At 47.1% G+C, this 21,888-nt stretch overlaps 1 protein-coding gene across 2 annotated transcripts in view; it reads left to right on the plus strand.

Moving 5' to 3' along the window:
- eva1aa (eva-1 homolog A, regulator of programmed cell death a) overlaps positions 1-21,888 on the plus strand; it is a 424,094-nt gene that overhangs the window by 154,386 nt on the left and 247,820 nt on the right. For both annotated transcript variants that reach the window (XM_078542065.1, XM_078542066.1), the window contains exon 2: positions 19,681-19,895. In XM_078542065.1, coding sequence (XP_078398191.1) covers positions 19,681-19,895 — 215 coding nt within the window. The remainder of the gene's footprint in view (positions 1-19,680; positions 19,896-21,888) is intronic.

The raw sequence follows: 21,888 nt of genomic DNA on the forward strand, positions 1-21,888 counted from the left end.
ATGCCAATGCATCAAGGTCAACACTGGTAGGATAGCAGCCACCATGGCGGCCTTGGTCCAGGACACTGGTCCTGCACTGCTGGGCGGGCTGAACTCCATCGCTGACGCCATAGTTGGCCTCCAACAGTGTCAATGCAAGAAGGGTGCATGGCAGCTCGATCTCACCCCAGTTTCCCTTTCTCTTCAAGGAGTCAGCCAGGGGCCCTCAGGCACCCAAATGGAGGAGGATCAGCAGGTGCACACCCTGGGGCCATCCACCCAGGTGACTCCGGGAGTGTCCGGCCCAGCCGAAACCCTTCTACCTTTGACCTCTGCAGATCCAGCTTCACAGACGGAGGAAGATGCCACTGCCACACAGCAGGACCCCGAAAGTAGGCCGGGGCCCTTAGGTCTCAGCCCTCCAGAGGACGCTTGTAAAGGTTACCTCAGACAGGGGGTAGCAGTCAGCAGGCTGCCTACACCTCCACTGTGGATATTGGGGAAGCACCAAGATGTAGAGGCAGGGTTAGGAAGGTTAAGAAACTCTTTCGAGTTATCAATAGTCACAGATTGCAACTCTTTCGAGTACAATCACAGTTCTTGGTTTTCCGGGAGTGGGACATGAACCCACAACCCTCTGATTCAAAGGCGAATTGAGCCACAGCTGACACCTCTAGGAAGGTTAAGAAGATGTAACTCTTTTCGAGTCAAAACAATTAACTAAATTAACAATAACAAGGGAGAAATTAAGCACAGCCCCTAAGTCAGGTCAGCTGTAAAATCAAGGAGAAACTTTAAAGGAACCTTACAAACATCAAACCAAGATGTGATTAAAGGGGTCAACAAAACACCCCAGTCCCCGCGGTGCCCACCGGGCACGGAAGGCCTCGATGGTGCCGGCAGACACCGCGTGCTCCCTTTCCAGGGACACCCGGCCGCGAACGTAGCCGCGGAAGAGGGACAAACAATCGGGCGGGACTCCCCCGTCGATTGCCCGCTGCCTGGACCTGTTGATGGCCAACTTGGCCAGGCCCAGGAGCAGGTTCACGAGGAGGTCCTCCTCCTTCCCGACCCCCTTCCGCACCGGGTGTCCGTAGATCAGGAGCGTGGGACTGAAGTGCAACCAAAACAGTAACAAAAGGTTTTTTAAATAACTAAAAAGGGAGTGCAACCTACAACACCCTATATAAACGTGGTCCACGGACTCCACAAGACCGCAAAAAGAGCAGATGTCTTGGGAGTCCGTGAACCTACACATTTTACGATTATAGGGGACTGCTGCATGCTACCTTGAGACCTAAAATGACTTCGGGTCCGAAGGTTAAGAAGATGTAACTCTTGTAGAGTCAAAACAATTAACTAAATTAACAATAACAAGGGATAAATCAGGCACAGCCCCTAAGTCAGGTCAGCTGTAACACCAAGGACAAAGTTTAAAGGAACCTTACAAACATTAAACAAAAATGTGATTAAAGGGGTCAACAAAACACCCCAGTCCCCGTGGTGCCCACCGGGCATGGAAGGCCTCGATGGTGCTGGCAGACACCGCGTGCTCCCTCTCCAGGGACACCCGGCCGCGAACGTAGCCGCGGAAGAGGGACAAACAATCGGGCGGGACTCCCCCCTCGATCACCCGCTGCCTGGACTTGTTAATGGCCAACCTGGCCAAGCCCAGGAGCAGGTTCACGAGGAGGTCCTCCTCCTTCCCGACCCCCTTCCGCACCGGGTATCCGTAGATCAGGAGTGTGGGACTGAAGTGCAAACAAAATAGTAATAAAAGGTTTTTTAAATAACTAAAAAGGGAGTGCAGCCTAAGACACCATATATATGCATGGTCCACGGACTCCACAAGACCGCAAAAAGGGCATGTGTCCTGGGAGTCCGTGAACCTAAACATCCTCCTATTGTAGGGGACTGCTGCATGCAACACCCTCCATCCCAGGTCCCCGATAGAAAGAGGGAGAACTCCTCCGTAGAGAGCCTCCCATCGTGGGCCTCCACCGCCGGACGGCAACAAGGCATGCCAGGGCGTGTCCGGGCGGCGGACCAGGGCAAGAAAATGGAAGGTGTGCAGCAGCAGTCCGTACAGAAAACCCCTCCGCACCGTGCCAAATGGCACGGAGGGCACGTCCCCGAGGCGGCTCATATTATTGCGGGGCACCGGCACCCAAGGGAGGGTTCGGGGCTTGGGGCCAATGTGGAATTCCGTCCGAACAGGGGAACGTTCAGCCGGAAGATCACCGCGCACCTGGGCCATCTCGAGACCTAAAATGACTTCGGGTCCGAAGGTTAAGAAGATGTAACTCTTTTGAGTCAAAACAATAAACTAAATTAACAATAACAAGGGAGAAATTAAGCACAGCCCCTAATTCAGGTCAGCTGTAAAACCAAGGACAAAGTTTAAAGGAAACTTACAAACATTAAACCAAAATGTGATTAAAGGGGTCAACAAAACACCCCAGTCCCCGCGGTGCCCACCGTGCACGGAAGGCCTCGATGGTGCCGGCAGACACCGCGTGCTCCCTTTCCAGGGACATCCGGCCGCGAACGTAGCCGCGGAAGAGGGACAAACAATCGGGCGGGACTCCCCCGTCGATCGCCCGCTGCCTGGACCTGTTGATGGCCAACTTGGCCAGGCCCAGGAGCAGGTTCACGAGGAGGTCCTCCTCCTTCCCGACCTCCCTCCGCACCGGGTGTCCGTAGATCAGGAGCGTGGGACTGAAGTGCAAACAAAATAGTAGCAAAAGATTTTTTAAATAACTAAAAAGGGAGTGCAGCCTACAACACCCTATATATGCATGGCCCACGGACTCCACAAGACCGCAAAAAGAGCAGGTGTCTTGGGAGTCCGTGAACCTACACATTTTACGATTATAGGGGACTGCTGCATGCAACACCCTCCAACCCAGGTCCCCGATAGAAAGAGGGAGAACACCTCCGTAGAGGGCCTCCCATCGGGGGCCTCCGCCGCCGGACGGCAACAAGGCACGCCAGGGCGTGTCCGGGCGGCGGACCAGGGCGAGAAAATGGAAGGTGTGCAGCAGCAGTCCATACAGAAAACCCCTCCGCACCGTGCCAAATGGCACGGAGGGCATGTCCCCGAGGCGGCTCATATTATTGCGGGGCACCGGCACCCGAGGGAGGGTTCGGGGCTTGGGGCCAATGTGGAATTCCGTCCGAACAGGGGAACGTTCAGCCGGAAGATCACCGCGCACCTGGGCCACCTCGAGACCTAAAATGACTTCGGGTCCGAAGGTTAAGAAGATGTAGTTGCTCAGCCTGGGCATGGGTGTTAATCGCTTGTATGGAGTGTTCACTATTGTAAATAAACTCCCAAGAATATCTCCCTGCCTATGGCTCCTTGTTCTGATGCGTAGCATTCGTGTCACTCGGATGTGAAGCCTTGGTCCCTGCACAAGGTAAAGACAGGTGTCTCAGTCCAGCGCCTCTTCCCTGAGCTTTGTGCAACCTTCCCAGCACACTGATGTTGTGCCTTCACAATCATTGGACATATCAGTCGTGCCTGCGCCTCGATGGGGCTTGACATTGCTGCCAGAATGTCCTGGGCCCGTGGCACAGAGTTCCGTCATTCTGTGTGATCTCAGCACTTTTGAGGTGCGGCTGGTTCCCGATCTCATCAGCACTGGTGTCCGATGACAGTGTAGTCCTGAAAGGTTCAGCTCACAAAGGATGCCATGGGATCAGGACAAGTAAAGTTTCCCCGCTGCATCTCCATGATATGACCCTGTTCACAGAGTGCAACTGAGCTGCCATCAGCCAGACAGGAGTCAGACATTCACATAAGCTATGTGGGGATCTATGGAGTGTCCCCACTGCATGTCATCATCATCCTCCTGGAATGTAGAGACTATGGGCATCTGCTGCGTCTCCATGACAGGAGCATTATCACAGAGGGTATGTGTGCTGCCTTATGCCAGACAGGACTCAAACATTCACAGATGCAATGAAGGATTTATTATGTCTTCTCACTGCATGTCGTCATCATCCTTCATGAATCTAGCAGCTATGAGGACCTCCTGAGCGCACCAGCCTCGTCTGGCCAGTGCAATGGCCTCATCACCGTCATTCTCACCTTGGAGGACCTCCTCACCCTCATCTCCATCCATGTCCTCCTCATCGGAGGAGATGTGCAGGTCCTCCATCTCCTCCTTGGCGAGCTCCTGCCCTGTAGCAGCAACAGGTTGTGAAGGGTACAGCAGGTGATGATAATACATGACACCCTGTGCGGACTGTATTGCAGGGCTCCACCAGACTGGTCTGGGCAGCGGAACCTCATTTGTAACATCCTGATGGTCTGCTCCACCAAAGTACAGGTTGCAGCATGAGCCTCATTATTCCTTCTCTCTGTTGCAGTCTGAGGCCGCCACACAGGTGTCATCAGCCACGTCCTCTGTGGGTAGCCCTTGTCCCCGAGGAGCCAACACTGCAACCTCTGTGGACCCTGAAAGTCATCAGGATTCTGAGACCTACTGAGAATGTAGAAGTCGTAGACACTTCCTGGGATCTGTGTGCATTTGTGGTGGTCACACACCAGCTGAACATTCAGCGAATGGAAGCCCTTGCATTTGACATAGTTGACTGCTTGTTGCCATGGAGATCTGAGCACCACGTGAGTGCAGTCAATGGCACCCTGCACCTGTGGGAAACCTGAGATCTGCGCAAATCCCAGTACTCTTGCTTCCTGGCTTTCCTGATCCCGGGCAAAATGCACAAAGTTCTGTGCCTTCACGAATATGGTGTCCTTGACCACCTGGATGCATTTTTGTGTGGAGGCTTGTGATATTCCATAGAGGTCACCTGTCAAGCCCCGAAAGGAGCCACTGGCTTAAAAATTGCGTGCCGGGGTCACTTTCGCGGCCACTGACAGTGGGTGCCCTTCATGTCGCCAAATCCTGCAGCAGGTGGCAGACGTGACTGACCAGTTCCCTATATATATGCAGTCTTTGGCGACATTGGTTCACGGTCAGCTGCAGGAATGAAAGGCGTCAGCGGCTCTTCAGCAGCGTGCACAGGCATCCCAGCTGCCCCTTCTTCCTGAGGATGCTGCTCATCCCTCTGTGCAGCCATGCGCCTCCGTCGCTCTCTTATCCGTCATCTCTGCTCCTTGTAAGCCACGAGGCATACAGCTAGGTCACCAGGCTCCATGCACCTGACGTACTCCTTCTACAGGATGAAAGAGAGAGACATGTGGGTTAGCATGGGTGTACTAAGAACCTCTCTTGGTTAAGTCTGAAGACCCATTCATGCATGCTGGAGAGTGCTGGCCACCACTTGGATGGCATGAGTTTAGTTGCGCTGCATGGCTGCCCGAAACCCCACCCACTTCTGCCCCACTCCACCTGACCAATTGGTGGCAGCTTTGCCCACTGGACTGCATGCTGTGCTCTCAGCTCAGATGCAAGCATTCTCCTAAGCTGCACTGCAAGGCTGCACTGTTAGGTTGAACCATGTGGGACATTGTTCCAAACCGGAATGATGTCTTTGCAAGGGGCTGTTTGTGCTAGATATGACTCCAACCAGCGGAGAATTTTCCCCTTGATTTCCATTGACTCCAGTTTTGCTAGGGCTCCTTGACACCACACTCGGTCAAATGCTGCCTTGATGTCAAGGGCAGTCACTCTCATCTCACCTCAGGAATTCAGCTTTTTTGTCCATGTTTGAACCAAGGCTGAAATGAGGTCAGGAGCTGAGTGGCCCTGGCAGACTCCAAACTGGGCGTCAATGAGCAGGTTATTGATAAACAAGTGCTGCTTGATAGCACTGTTGATGACCCCTTCCATTACTTTACTGATGATGGAGAGTAAACTGATGGGGCGGTAATTGGCTGCGTTGGATTTGTCCTGCTTTTTGTGTACAGGACATACCTGGGCAATTTTCCACATTGCTGGGTAGATGCCAGTGTTGAGGCTGTACTGGAACAGCTTGGCTAGGGGCATGGCAAGTTCTGGAGCACAAGTCTCCAGTACTATTGCTGGAATATTGTCAGTGCCCATAGTCTTTGCAGAATCCAGTGCCTTCAGCTGTTTCTTGATATCACATGGAGTGAATCGAATTGGTTGACGACTGGCATCTGTGATGCCGGAGGAGGGCAAGAGGGATCATCCATTCAGCACTTCTGGCTGAAGATTGTAGCAAATGATGCAGCCTTGGCTTTTGCACTGATGTGCTGGGCTCCTCCATCATTGAGAATGAGGATATTTGTGGAGCCTCCTCCTCTCATGAGTTGTTTAATTGTCCACCACCATTCCCGATTGGATGTGGCAGGACTGCAGAGCTTAGATCTGATCCATTGGTTGTGGGATCGCTTAGCTCTGTCTACCACTTGCTGCTTATGCTGTTTGGCACGCAAGTAGTCCTGTGTTATAGCTTCACCAGGTTGACACCTCATTTTTAGGTATGCCTGGTGCTGTTCCTGTCGTGCCCTCCTGCACTCTTCATTGAACCAGGGTTGATCCTCTGGCTTGATGGTAATGATAGAGTGGGGAATATGCTGGGCCATGAGGTTACAGATTGTGTTCGAGTACAATTCTGCTGCTGTTGATGGCCCATAGCGTCTAATGGATGCCCAGTCTTGAGTTGCTTGATCTGTTCGAAATCTATCCCATTTAGCACAGTGGTACTGTGCCACACAACACGATGGAGGGTATCTTCAATATGATGGCGGTACTTCGTCTCCACAACAACTGTGCAGTGGTGACTCCTACTGATACTGTCATGGACAGATGCATTTGAGGCAGGCAGGTTGGTGAGGATGAGGTCAAGTATGTTTTTCCCTCTTGTTGGTTCCCTCACCGCCTGCCGCAGACCCAGTCTAGCAGCTATGTCCTTTAGGACTCGGCCAGCTCGGTCAGTAGTGGTGCTACCAAGCTACTCTTGGTTAAAAACAAAAAATAAGCTACTCTTGGTGCTGGACATTGAAGTCCCCTACCCAGAGTACATTCTGGACCCTTTCCACCCTCAATGCTTCCTCCAAGTGATGTTCAACATGGAGGAGCACTGGTTCATCAGCTGAGAGAGGGCGGTACATGGTAATCAGCAGGAAGTTTCCTTGCCCATGTTTGACCTGATGCCATGAGGCTTCATGGGATCCAGAGTTGATGTTGAGGATTCTATACCGCTTTGCTGACACCTCGGCTGGGTCTGCTCTGCTGGTGGGACAGGACATACCCAGGGAAGGTGATGGTGGTGTCTGGGACATTATCCGTGAGGTGTGATTCTGTGAGGATGGCTATGTTAGGCTATTGCTTGACTAGTCTGTGACACAGCTCTCCCAATTTTGACACTAGCCCCCAGATGTTAGTAAGGAGAACTTTGCAGGGCCAACAGGGCTGTGCTTGCTGTCGTCATTTCCGGTGCGTAAGTTGATGCCGGGTGGTCCGTCCTGTTTCAATCCTTTTTTGTGACTTTCTCACAAGGAAGGAAAATTCTGGCTGGTATCGGAGATTTAGACTGCTTAAAGTGAGAGAAGCCTTTAAGTGCAGCTTTGCTTTCTATTGCTGAATTATGCATTTTTTTTGCAAGTTGGTTTCTTGTAACTCTCTCCTTTACAATATATTTTGGGGCTTTCTTGATGGTGTAGAGTTTTATCAAAGGTAAAGGTTGGAAAATTATTTAATAAAGAAAAAAACACATTTCATATCAATAATTACTATTTATTGAGTGGGCTGAAACCACTGGCTAACTCTAAAAAGACATAAGAACAGCATTTTAAGTGACTTAAAGCAGCTCCTAAGATGGCTGAATATTTACATAGCTTTACCCTACAAATTACAAAGTCATCAGAAGGGGGCCAGGCTGTCTAGAAAGCAGCCCACATGAGGCAATCAACTTAGATGAGTGTGAATGACACATCTCTGGAACTATTCACGAAGTATCCAGGCATAACGGTGGAATTCTCCCATGCCCCCGCTGGTGGGATCAATGGTGGGCAGTGGGGGTGGGGGAGAATTCGGTGGGAGGTCCAAAAATCGGTTTTACACTGGTGTGAAATTACAGTGGGTCCTTCCGATGCTGCCCACCATGGCAGATTGTGAATCCCACTGGAGGCTGTGAAACTGATTTACATCCCGCTAATAGGATGCAAATGAAGGCCCGACTAGAATTACCCCCCATGAACGATTCTCCATTATGTCAGTGGGAAAACACACTGGTCCAGAACATGTCTGGACCAGCATGGCATGCAAACCTTGGGGCTTACCTTTACTGCCTTGGTCAGCTCATGGACATCCGAGGAGAAGAAGATGATGGAGGCCCACCGCAGTCAGACTCTGGAAGAACTGTGCATCACCTGGCAGGTGGAGCGTCATCCACCTGGCTCCTCTGCAAAACAGCTTTCAGAAGGTGAGAGGTACCCAGGCAGCAACTTCAACTTTGCTGAGGCTTCGGAGTTCCAGGGACTTCAGCATGGACTTCCGCATTCTTTCACGGAGTTTGCAATGGGCTTCAATTCTCCAGGGACTTCAGCATGGACTCCAGCATTCTCCAGGGACTTCAGCATGGACTCCAGCATTCTCCAGGGACTTCAGCATGGACTACAGCATTCTCCAGGGACTTCAGCATGGACTCCAGCATTCTCCAGGGACTTCAGCATGGACTACAGCATTCTTCCAGGGAGCATGGCATGGAGTTCCGCATTCTTCCAGGGACTTTGGCATGGGCTTCAGTATTCTCCAGGGACTTCAGCATGGGCAAGTATGGATGGGCGGCAAAGGAATGTCTAGTTCTGAAAGGGGGAAATTTCCAGGTGAATGTGCTCACAGGGAAGGGTTGGTGGAGTCAATATCTGACTCCCTGGGAGTGAACTCAGGGTGGGCATGGTAGGACGGGATGGATAGCATAACAGGGGGCAGAGAGAGCCGCTTGCTCTGGCTGTCCTGTGGACCAGCTGTGCCCTCTGTGATGACAGAGGATGAGGTTGAAGGGGTCACAGGCAAAGGGGATTTGGAGGGAGCGGACAACCTTGGAGATTCCTGAGTAAATGACCTAGGGGGTCCAGCTGCTGCTGCTCCTCCCTGTGGGTGCCCGAGGGCCCTGGCCTGACTCCTTGAGAGGAAGGAGCACCTCTAGGGATGTCAAGGTGCCCCATTTCCCTCTCGCGTTGCCACTGCAGGAATTCACCCGTGGCTACTGTGATGGAATGTAGGTCTGCGCACATCTCTGGCAGAAACTGGATGTCCTGCTGGACCTGGGTGTCCATGGCATCTGCTATCCTCCCCATGGAGACCTCCATATGTGCACATGTGGACACCACCATCAGAGAGCAGGCAGACAGATCCTCCAACTCGTGTGCCACACTGTTGAGGGCTTCCATCAGCTCTGTGTGATGTTCCCCCATCTTCTGCTGACTCTCCATGATGAGTTGGAAGGCTGATTTCATAGACTTGACATCTGACTCGGACCTCACAGAAGCCTCTTCCCCAGCAGTCCTCCGAGTGCCGGGGAACTCGGCTCAAGTTGCCTCCTGCTGCTGTGGACATATTTCCGTACGGTGACCACCATATTGTGCGACCCTTTCTAAACAAGCATCCATCAAGGTGTGTGTTCCTGAGCTATTGGAGGGTGCAAGTGATCGCTGTGGTGCCACTACAGGTGTGGAGCTCTCCCCTTCTTCTCCCTCCTGGCTCATCTCTGGGCTGGGGCTGAGACCTGATAGGGCATCCTCCTCCTACTCCTTGGTCTCTTCCTGGAGACACCTGTAAGTGAGAGAGGAGAGTGCAAGTGACAGCATCAGCTGCCTCCAACATGGAGGCACATTTGACCCTCAGGTTTGTATTGAATGGATGAATCTTTACTAGACAGACACCCAAGTTCGAGCTCCCTATCGCCAATAGCTCCATCCCATTCCACTCCTACGAGCTCAGATGTCCTCTCCTTGAACTCTGTGAAAGACCTGAGAAATGGGCACACCCCATGCACCCCCCCATCTTCTCATGCTCTCTTCAGTTGTCTTGGATCTTTTCCTGCTCAAAGAGAACAGCTAGTTTGAGAGGAGTTGCATGGATTGAAGTAGTGGAAATTAGTTCATTTATCATACCTCCCCTTGTAAGATAGCCCACTTTTGAGATAGGTCATTACTGGTGCAAATTGGGCAGAAGGGTTGTGGACCAGCTCCCTCCACCGTGTTGAGCACATCCATGGGCAAGTGGAAGGCTCGGACAGGCATGTGATTTGCAGAGGCTGCTGGTTCATTCTGCGCCTAAGCTAGTTTCCCCCCCCTTCTCCCCCCACTCCCCTTCCATGCAGTGTTCCATGTCTGCTGAAGGGCAAAGAAGGCATAGTGGGCACTCCACTGCAGCGTGGATGCACAGAAATGGGGCTGTAAGGCAGGACATGCCATTGCCACTGGGCCTTCGACCCTGGCATGTTGGAGTCTTCGTGGCCATTTGACCATTTGATGAGATCTACTCTGGTGGAGCGAATAAGGTTGGTCATCCTCATCTGGCACTGTGTTGCTGACCTCTTGTGCACCCCCTGGGCACTGATGGCATCAGCCACCTGCGCCCATGCAGCACTGATATCCTGCTTGGCCGCCTCCTCCCATCAGGCGGGTACAGCACTTTCCTGCGCACCTCGACATGGTCCAGGAGGATGTGCAGGGATATGGCACTAAATTTCGGAGCTTGGCTGGAGGACGACCTTGTAGACATCTCAGCTTTTGGTTTGACATTCTGGGTGTTCGGGTGCCTTTTAAATATGGCTCCCGGATATGATGGCAGGGCACATGCCTTCAAGTCCACCCTCCCGCAGAAGATGGCACAAAACCCCCGGATGCATAATTAATGACGTCGGGGCTGGAACAAACTGTGGGATTTCCCATCAGCCTCTGCAGCAGGAAACACTCCCGTCCCCACTCCTGCCATGGGACATAGTCCTGAATGGGAGAATTCTGCCCAGCATGTGTATTCAGCTGTGGACTAAGCCATTAGACTCAAACACTTTAGTCAATGGACCCTGGCTGAGAAGGGAACTCTGTCTGCTGTAATCCAATTATTTTTCAACAATGGACCTGGAATCAGCTTGTTATGACAATGTTTGGGTAACTGGCTTGTGAGAGGAGCTCTTGTGATGAGCAAGCTAGCCATCTTTGTGTTTTAAGAAACTGCTTCCAGTGACAGTCAGAGTGAGACCAGAAAGGCCCTGAGTTGGGAACAGCGAGGAGAAGAACTCCTGCAAACTTTTCACCTTTTGGTTTTTTCTACTAGCCACGCACCACAGGCAGCTCTTAAACATCAACCCAGCAGCTGTTGACTCCAGAAGAAAAGACAGAAATCATCCGTCAACTTTTTAACATTGTCTCGACACAGAATCTGGAAAGACCATCGAGCCCAGTTTGAAGCCATCCAAGCCTCAATCTACAGGATTTGTATATAATTGACTTTCTTGGGGATTTTTAAACAATTTAACCTACTCTCGTGTGTGTGTCTGTGTCTGTGTGTGTGCGTGTATCTGTGTCTGTGTCTATGTATCTGTGTGTGTGTGTGTGTGTGTGTGTGTGTACTCTTGAATGCATGTGAGAGTCAGTTGGAGCGCTTTTATTATTTTACTTAGATCAGGTGTTAAGTACAATGAGTACTATTTCCTTTTCTTTTAAAACTTAGAAGAAAACCTGTTTGTGTGTCTTTTACAGTCACAGCACTCAAACAGCTGTAAACTCACTGAATCGGCAAGTGAATTCTTTAAAAGAAACACCTGTTGCGGTCAATTGAGAGGTGGATAAAGAGGGGATCCATTCTACCACTTCTCACCTGACCGTAACACTGTTTTTCCATACTGAATGCAACATGCCTGGCAGTGTGACAGGTAGACATTTGTTCCCAGCAACCTGCTATAAGTTTAATAAAAATAAAACTTTCCTATAATAAAAAAAATCACCCAATGTGGGACTCAAAACCATGCCTTTGGGATTAACAGTCCCATTATCTACCAACTGAGTTAGCAGGATGTCAATGACATCTCTGAAATGATGGAAGAAAGGAGAGTGAAGTAACATTGAAGCAGAATGGGCCTCCAGATATTACCCCATCCCCAATGATAAAATATGTAGGCTACACAAGTTCTATGGGGTCCTTCGTGGGGAGATGTGTATTAGAAGACTGTACTTCAAACAGGCAATAGGAAAAATATGCGAACCACTGCATGAAGACCTTCAGCTATCGTCATCTGGCAGCATTGCTCTATTTGTGACTATGTATTGTCTATGTCGCTGTATTTTATATCCGCCCACCATAGAAATCTACATCTCAGTTTGAAGACTGCAGAGAAAACATGGTTCTTGCTTCTAGACTCCTTATAGTTGAAAGACATGTGAATTTGTTGATGTTGTTCTTCACTTTAGGGAATCCCCTTTTGTGTTATCAAAAACATGTAGTCTTATGTTGTACAAGGTAATTGATTGTAGCAGCACTACGGCTTAAGCAAGACATCCATGTTTATGTCATAACCACATATAATGCTTGTGGAATAAAAACAATAAAATGTTGGAAATATTCAATGGGTCAGGCAGCATCTGTGGAGAGAGGAATAGAGTCAGGTCATTGACCTTTCACATCTCTGTGGATCTTTGTTTCAATTACTGTTATTAGTAGGAAGTCTGTCTTGTACCTTGTGCCATGATCACAGTTATCTTTTGTTGTGCACTTGTTATACTGCATAATGCTGTGTGCTGGCCCAGACAGCAAAGCCCACATCCCACAAATGAATTAAAAAAATGTTGAAAGCAACTGATTTACATTTGCTTTTACCAATTGGTGAAACCTGAAGAAGCTGATCTGAGTCTCAGAAACTGAATTTAGCAGATGGTAATACTGGCAGCAAGTAAAGCAAATATGAAAGAAATGTGAAAACTGATCTGCACAACCTGAAATTAAAAGACAAACTTATGAAATTAAGATGTCCTTCAAAGTAATGGAAATAAAAGATCAACTGGTAAAAGAAAAGAAGTGAAAGACAATTTTTGACCAAAGCATCAAGGTTTGGTTTGTTATGTAGCCATTTAAATATTGGAAAGATTAACGCCATTGTCTTCAGTCCCTGCCGAAAATTCCCTAGCCCCTGATTCCATTCCTCTCCCTGACCACTGAGGCTGAATGAGACCTTGCAACCTGGTGTCATATTTGATCCCGAGATGAACTTGCAACAACATATCTGTTCCATCACCAAGACCGGCTGCTTTCACCTCCCTAACAGCACAATGTCAACCCTAACTCAGCTCACCTGTTGCTGAAACCCTCATCCATGCTTTTGTTACCTCAAGGCTTGACTATTCCTGGCCAGTCTCCCATCTTCCATCCTTCATATACTAGAGTTCATCTAAAACTCTGCTACTCATATCCTAACTTGTATCAAGCCCTGTTCAGTTATTATCCCTATGCTTGCTGACCTACATTGACTCCAGCAATGCCTCAATGTTAAATTTTCCTTGTTATCAAATCCCTCCGTGGCCTCACCTCTTCCTACCTCTGTAAACTCCTTCAGCTCTACAAACCTCCTAAGTTTCTTTGCTTGTCCAATTCTGGATTTTTGCACATCCTGATTTTAATCACTCTAGCCCTAAACTCTGAAAATTCCTCCTGGCACAAACCACCAGCTCTCTCTCCCCCTATCATATCTCCCCCTCTCTCACCTGTCATCTGACTCAATATTTCTTTATATGGCTCGGTGTCATGTGTTGTTTGGTAATGCTCCTTTGAAGTGCTTTGGGACTTTTTAATGACATTAAAGGTGCAAGTTGTTAATATATGAATGGAGAAAACAACGTTTTTAGCTATGAACGATGTATTTTTAAAAAAAATTCTTTCCCAACTGTTGGCCTGAATAATACACTCTGAAAATGGGAGTAAAACATGCACATGCCAATGTATCATTGGGAGCAAAGACATTGGGTCATGTTCCTGGTGTCATCACGTCAGTCTGGGATAATATGGTTAGCGGGCGGGTCTGGAAATCGAGGGCCCGTCTGCACTATGCAGATTAAAGTTAATAGGCTAGTTTTGTTCATTAAAAAGGCAATTGATTGCCATAAAATGTGCAGAATGAAATAAAGTACTTTCAGAGTGGGATTTATGCCAGCCATATTTCCCGTTTTTCTATCAGGCAGGCTGTAATGGTGGGTTGTCTGAGGGCAGAGTTAAATCTTGGTTGTTCTGTGACCTTTGGCTGCTGGAAGCTCTTTGTGGAAGAAGTAGATGTATACTGATTTAAATTTATGATTTAAGAGCCTGAGACCTCATGCAGAGAAGTCTATTTCTGCATTGCGCTGCTAAAAAGGCCAGAGTGGCCCTTTAATCCACGAGCTGTGACCTTGATCCGGGTCAGGGCCGATAAGCTCCAACGCTGGCTATGCCGCCCTACTGCCCTGATTGGGCAGGATCCTCTCAGTCTGCAGCCCAGAACCCACTCAGCACACTGAACTGGCCCAACTGATGCTTCATTTGGCGTCTTTGGGTGGCGGGATTGGAAATCTGAATGCCGGCCGCTTCACTGTGGCAGCTTGTGTTATTCAGCCCTTGGTCTTTCTTTCTTCCAGAGGCACTGATTTGAAGTGTGGTTGCATTGACTCTGACATTCTATCACATATCGCTTCATATGAGTCTATGTAGTCTGCCTTGGCAAGCTATTTATAGTAGGATTCACCCTATAACCAAGTCAAATCCATCCTTTCCCAATACAAATACACATGCAGTTTCCAGCAACCATCACTAGATAGCAATCAGGAAAAAGGACTCTGGCTGATTGTTCTTGCTAGAGGATACTGAAGCCAAATGTAGCACCCTTTGTCCTGCTGCCTGTAAGAGATTTAAGACATTGAATTAGGCTGTAATTATCAAACATAAGAAAGGGTGCAGAAAACAGCAAGTGATAACCACTGCTGAGCTGAGCATCGAAGCACCTCGTTATATCTTTCGTTTCATAAATGAACAAATGCTAACTTTAATTTTAATGAGAATTCTTAAGTATTCCACTGTTCTATCTGAAGCTCTTAATCACTGGAATATGTTATAGTTCTTTTGAATGGCAGAGGCTGAGATTGTCTTCATGGCAAGCCTCAACAAATTAGGTTAACTATGTTTCTTCAGATCAAATGCTTCCTGGCATAAATCATACATACAGGATGTATTTTTCCTTTATTAATTTATTCTTTGAAGTATCTGTAAGCAAAGTGAGAGCCATCAATCAGGCAAGAAGTATTCATGTTTGGCTAATAAGGCCACACAGACAACATTAAAGTTTCATCACTTGATTATACTCCGAAGTCTGCTCATGGCAGGGCTTTTGTTAAAAAAAAACATTTCCTTACTGTTTCCATTTATATGAAGCCAATGAATAGCTTAGTGGCAGAGTAGAATTTGTTACTAAATTTTTGAAACTACTTAAGAGAGTTCTTCAGGTCTGCTAAAAGAAAATGGTTGATCATCTTCATGTGATCTTGGCACATCCTGGAAATCAAACCAGTAAAATTAATTGTTTAAAACATGCTGAAAAAATACTTCTAGACTTGATGTTAGGTTCAACAATTTCGGATTATAAACACTGCTCCATTATTTTTAGACAGCAACTGTTGGCAATGATTCATCTATTCCCACATACAGTTCTTCTAGATCCATCTTTTGTTTCTATGCTCCTATTATCAACTCTTGATACATCCCATGAAAGAATAAAATGATTATCATCTCTTTTTGCTCGCACCATTATCCTTTTATCATTTATCATCACCCTACATTCCGGCCTGTCACAGACCTTCCATTCCATTCTTCACTGCCTCTGAACTTGCTTACAGCCTGTTAGGGATGTAGGAACATAGGAGCAAGAGTGGACCATTCAGCCCCTTGAGCCTGTTCCGCCATTCACTTAAATCATGGCTGATTGTCTACCTCAATGCCATTTTCCCGCACTATCCACATATCCCTTGACATCATTGATATCTAGAAAACTATTGATCTCTGTCTTGACAGACATTCAATGACAGCTTTCACAGCTCTCTGGGGCACATAATTCCAAAGATTCAACACCCTCTGAGTGAAGAAATTCCTCTTTATCTCAGTCCTAAATGACCTTTTCCTTATTCTGAGATGGTGTGCCTTGGTTCTAGATCTCCAGCCAGGGGAAACATTCTTTCTGCATCCGCCCTATCTAGCCCCTTAAGAATTTTGTAAGTTTCAATGTGATCATCTCTCATTCTTCTAAACTCTAGAGAATACAGGCCCAGTCTCCTCAATCTCTCCTCATAGGATAGTTCTGCCTTCCCAGGAGTTAGTCTGGTGAACCTCCAGTGAACTCCCTCTATGGCAAGTATATTTTTCCTTAGGTAAGGGGACCAAAACTGTACATAATACTCCAGATGTGGTCTAACCAAGATTCTATACAATTGAAGCAAGGCATCTTTACTCCTGTACTCAAATCTTCTTGCGATAAAGTTCAACATACTATTTGCGTTCCCAATTGCTTGTTGCACCTGCAAGCTAGCTTTCAGTGACTTGTCAACAAGGACACCCAGATCCCTTTGGACATCAACACTACCCAATTTCTTACCATTTAAGAAATACTCTGCACCTCTATTCCTCCTACCAAATTGGATAACCTCACACTTATCCACATCATATTCCATCTGCCATATTCTTGCCCCCTCACTAAGCCTGGCCAAATCCCCTTGAAGCCTCTTTGCATCATTCTCACAACACGCATTCCCATCTAGTTTTGTGTCATCCACAAACTTGGAAATATTACATTTGATCCCCACATCGGAATCATTGATATAGATTGTGAACAGCTGTGGCCCAACTCCTGATTCTTGTGGTATCCTACTAATCACAGCCTGCCAGAGCTGTTTATTCCTACTCTCTCTTTTCTGTCCATTAACAAATCCTCAATCCATGCCAGTATATTACCCCCTATCCCATATGCTCTAATTTTGTTTACTAAACTCCTGTGTTGGACTTATCGAAAGATTTTTGGAAATCCAAATAGATCACTAGTTCCCCCTTATCTATTCTGCTAGTAACATCCTCAAAAATTCCAACAGGTTTGTCAAACATGATTTCCCTTTCATAAATCCACGTTGCCTTTGCCCAACCAGGTCAATATTTTCTAAGTGTTCAGTTATCACATCCTTTATAATAGATTAAAGCATTTTCCCTACTAATAATGTCAGGCTAACAGGTCTGAAGTTCCCTGTTTTCTCTCTCCCTCCTTTCTTAAATAGTGGGTTTACATTTGCCACCTTCCAATCTGCAAGCACCATTCCAGAATCCATAGAATTTTGAAAGTTGACCACCAGTGCATCCATTATCTCTATAGCCACCTCTTTCAACACTCTGGGGCATAGATCATTGGGTTCTAGAGATTTATACCTTTCAGTCCCATTAATTTCTCCAGTACTATTTTTTTACTAATACTATTTTTTTTCCAGTTCCCCATTCTTGCTAGTCTCTTGGTTCTCTATTATTTCTGGGAAGTTTTTCATATCTTCCTCCATGCAGGCAGACACAAAGAAATCATTTAACTTCTCAGCCATTTCCCTATTCTCCATTCTCCTGTCTCTGCCCATAATGAACCCACATTTGTCTTTGCTAATCTTTTCTTTTTTATAAACCTATAGAAGCTTTTGTGGTCTGTTTTTATCTTTCTTGCTAGTTTACATTCGTATTCTATTCTCCTTTTCTTTTAACAGTTTCCTGATCCTCCTTTGCTGAATTCTAAAATGTTCCCAATCATGCTTACTACTTTTTTTTGGCAACTTTGTAAGTCTCTTCTTTTGACCTAATACAACCTTTAACTTCCTTTGTTAGCCACGGTTGACTCACTTATCCCGTTGGGCTTTTCTGCCTTTAAACCCTGTGTTAATTCTTTAGCCATTACCTGTCTACTGTCATACCTTTTAATGTATTTTCCCAATCCACCACAGCCAACATGCCCCTTATACCTTCATAGTTTCCTTTGTTTAGATCTAAGACCCTGGTTTTGGTGTGAACTACATCATTTTCAAACATAATGGAAAATTCTATCATATTATGGTCACTCTTCTCCAAAGATTGTTTTGAAACAAGATTATTAATTATTCCTTTCTCATTGCGTAATACTAGATCTAAAATAGCCTGTTCCCTAGTTGGTTCCTCAACATACTGCTCAAGAAAATCATCTTGTACACATTCCAGGAATTCATTCTTCACTGCATGAATCCTCATTAGATTTACCCAGTCTATATATAGATTGAAATGCCCCATGATTACTATATTACCCTTGTTAATTACCCATGCACCTCTAATTTCCTGATTTACGCCCTGCCCTAGATCGCCATTGCAGTTTGGTGGCTTATAAACAACTCCTACCAATGTTTGCTGCCCCTTGCTGTTTCTTAGATCACCAAACAAATTCTACATCTTAAAAGTTAAAAGCTCTGAGGAGTCATATGGACTTGAAATGTTAACTCTGTTTCTCTTTCCACAGATGCTGTCAGACCTGCTGAGTTTTTCCAGCATTTTCAGTTTTTATTTCAGATTTCTAGCAACTGCAGCATTTTACTTTTATCTCCATTTCCTTTGTGCCTGTTCTTCCTAAATGTTGAGTATACATGTGCAATTTTTTTCCAATTCCACTTTTTTCCAGGTGCAATGTCATTGATCTACTTTTTCCACAGATGCTGACTGACCTGTTGGGTATTTGCAACATTTTCCATTTTTATTTCAGATGTCCAGCATCTGCAGTACTTTGCTTTTGATTTTGTCATTCCCTCTCATGCTGCGCAACATAACAGCTTTTTGAAATTGCTCCATTCTTGCAATTATTGAGTTATGAAACTAACAGTGTTACTATAATTGGAAAATGCTAGAAATACTCAGGTCAGGCGGCGTCTGCGGAGAGAGAAACAGAGATTGGGAAGAAATTAATTAGTATAGTGCCACTTTTAGTTGGGCAGTGTGGTGAGTGGGGTGGAGGGAGGAAAAAACAAAAGGAAAGGTCTGGGATGTGCAAGGCAGGATCACATGACATGACAAAAGTGCTGATGGTGCAAAGCAAAAGTGTGTGGTAATGGTAAAAATAAAAAAAACAAAAAAAATGATTCTGAGGAAGCCACAAATGGCAACAGCAGAACTATTGCCAGCAGCTGCTGTTTGAAATGATGCCAGCAGTGGTTATAATCTGAAATGATTGAACTCAGTGTTGGCTCTGTGAATTAACAAATCAAAAGACAAGATACTGTTCCATGATCTTCCTTCGAACTTCATTAAAATTCATTAGAAGAATATAGGAGGCTGAGGAAAGAGAGATCAGAGTATGAACGAGAATCAAGATAAGAGGTGGTTGGAAGCTCAGGGTCATGCTTCTAGCCTAAACGGAAGTGTTCATCAAAACGATCACTCAATCTACATTTGGCCTCCCTGATGTAGAGAAGGCTGCATTGTGAGCAATGACTACAGTGTATTAATTGATAGAAGTACACATAAATCAGTTTCACCAGGAAGGAGCATTTGGGACCTTGGGTGATGGGCAGGGAGGAGGTATAAGTGCGGGTGTTGCATCTCTTGCACTTTTATGGCAAGGTGCTATTAGAAGTGGAGTGGATGTTGATGGTGATTGAAGATTGGGCCAGTGTGTCACGGAGGGAGCTTTGGGCTGTTAATGTAGGGCTGACCCTAGTAATCTTATTCTCTTCTCAAGCTTTAATTTCCTATCTTGTTTTGACAGGGTATATGTCAAGGGTTTTGAGGAATTACACAGAGCATGCCTGTGATGGAGAATATATTTCTCTGCGATGCCCTCATAGAACAACCATCAGTATACAGTCTTCATTTTATGGCAGAAGGGCACCCAGTCACCAGATGTGTCCATCTCGCTATCCACAAACTTTCAAAGATCTTGAAAAGGAAGATTTGTCCTGTGCAGCTATCACATCTTTGCAGGTAAATTCCAGACTTCATTTCATAAATGGTGGGGAGAAACTCTTACCTATCTCACCCATCTTTTTTTAAGATATACTTCCTTTTTCCTTTTTTATGTTAATGCCTGGCAATTTCATGGCAGAACAGTTGTGATATACAAATTGAGGTCCCACAACAATATATAGGGCCCTGACTACAATTTTGAGGTATAATGGACAATGTATGAGACACCAATGCACTGAGTGACTTAACCAGTCGTTCTTTAAAGGCGTGCTGGAAGCTACCCAAAAAAGGTCTCGAAGATATTTTTTATCTTTTATTATGTGGGTCCAGGGGCAGCAGGTGAACTCTTTATGGGCTGACAAAACTACTCGGACCAGCTGCCATCATGCACGGACCTCTGGTCAGAGTGCTTCCTCCCATTCACAGGATGGGATCATCCCAGATTTGCACTAAGTGCGGTAGTGAGCTGGTGAAATGATGTTTTACCCGCCGGCTGCAATGGCGCTTTTCACGCTGCACTGTCCCAAACCCGCCACATTAATTACGCATTCTCAGGAAAAACAACATTTCCATGGCAGGCAGGCTCTCATTTGCCCGCCATGTCATCACCTCGCCGCTTCATCACGCCAGGCGCTATATTTAAAGTGCAGCTGCGCACACACATCTCAGTGCTTCCAGCCCACGATTACTGCAAAGGAGACATGGCCCTGAAAGGCAAAAAGACTGCAGCCCCCAGGTTCAGTGCTGTGTCCCTCGAGCGCCTTTTGGACTCAGTGAAGGTTCGCCGTGATGTCCTCTACCCCCGCTCTGGCTGCAGGATGGGCAGCAACGTCGCTAATCCTGCTTGGGAGGCAGTGGCAGTGGTGGTCAGTGCCAATGCCCTGCAAAAGAGGACAGCTACCTAGTGTCGCATAAGGATGAATGATCTCCTCTGTTCCGCCAGGGTAAGTCATCACTCTCATCACTCATATTCTCATCACTTTCAACTCACACACTCACAAACCCATCACACATTCACAGGGCCCTCACTCACTGCCAGTGCAAGAGACATCGTCATTCACTCTATCATAAACACCTTCATTGTCCTCATTCTGTCTTTGGGACCACTCACCATCCACACATGCCAGGTGTACTTATCATCTGGCCTGGCAGGCATCCTGCTTACACTCTCTCCATCTCTATTCATGCAGGACAAGCTGGCACACAACAAGAGGGAGAGGTTGAGAGGTTGCAGACCAGTGGAGGAATGCCTGAAATCAAGGTCCTCATGGACTTTGAAATCAAAGCCATCCAGCTGGCCGGCGACGATCTGGACCATTCCTCTGGTGATGGTGAGGTTGGCGCTGCTCAACCAAGTGAAGATCCAGCAGTGCAACATCCACCAGATAACCATGCTGTGAGTGATGTGTCTTGTTTCACAGGCCACTGCCATGCACTAATTATCTCTCCTTGCTTTCGCAGGCACATCTAGGAAACTGCCAAAGGAGTCCATGACCCAGGGCCTCCAATCAAGCGCCGAGCCAAGCTCAGAAAAGGAATCACTCACCCACACCCTCCACCAGCGCAGAGACACAGACCTCGGTGGGACCTAGTTTTAGAGAAGCCTCAGGATCACAATCTGGTGAGCATATCGCACCGTCCGATCCACAGCAGGTGGCGGCAGGGACTTCCCAGGTGTCCAGCACTCGGAGGACTTCTGGAGGCAAGATAATTGCTAAGTCCAAGACAGATAAGGAGCCTCTGGACTCGGTCATGTCACAGTTGCTGGAGCTGCAAAGACAAGCTCGGGAACATCAGGAAGGGATGTCCACTGCACTCCTCAGGTTGCAAGGCACGATGGAGGTGTCAGTCCGCCTTCATGCTGAGGTGATAGTGCCATCATGCCAATGCACCTAAGTCAACACTGGTAGGATGGCAGCCACCATGGAGACCTTGGTCTAGGATGTCGCTCCTGCACTGCTGCGCGGGCTGAACTCCATCGCTGACGCCATAGTTGGCCTCCAACTGTGTG

The sequence above is a fragment of the Cetorhinus maximus genome, chromosome 5, assembly GCF_964194155.1.
Source record: "Cetorhinus maximus chromosome 5, sCetMax3.hap1.1, whole genome shotgun sequence".
Classification (NCBI taxonomy): Eukaryota; Metazoa; Chordata; class Chondrichthyes; order Lamniformes; family Cetorhinidae; genus Cetorhinus; species Cetorhinus maximus.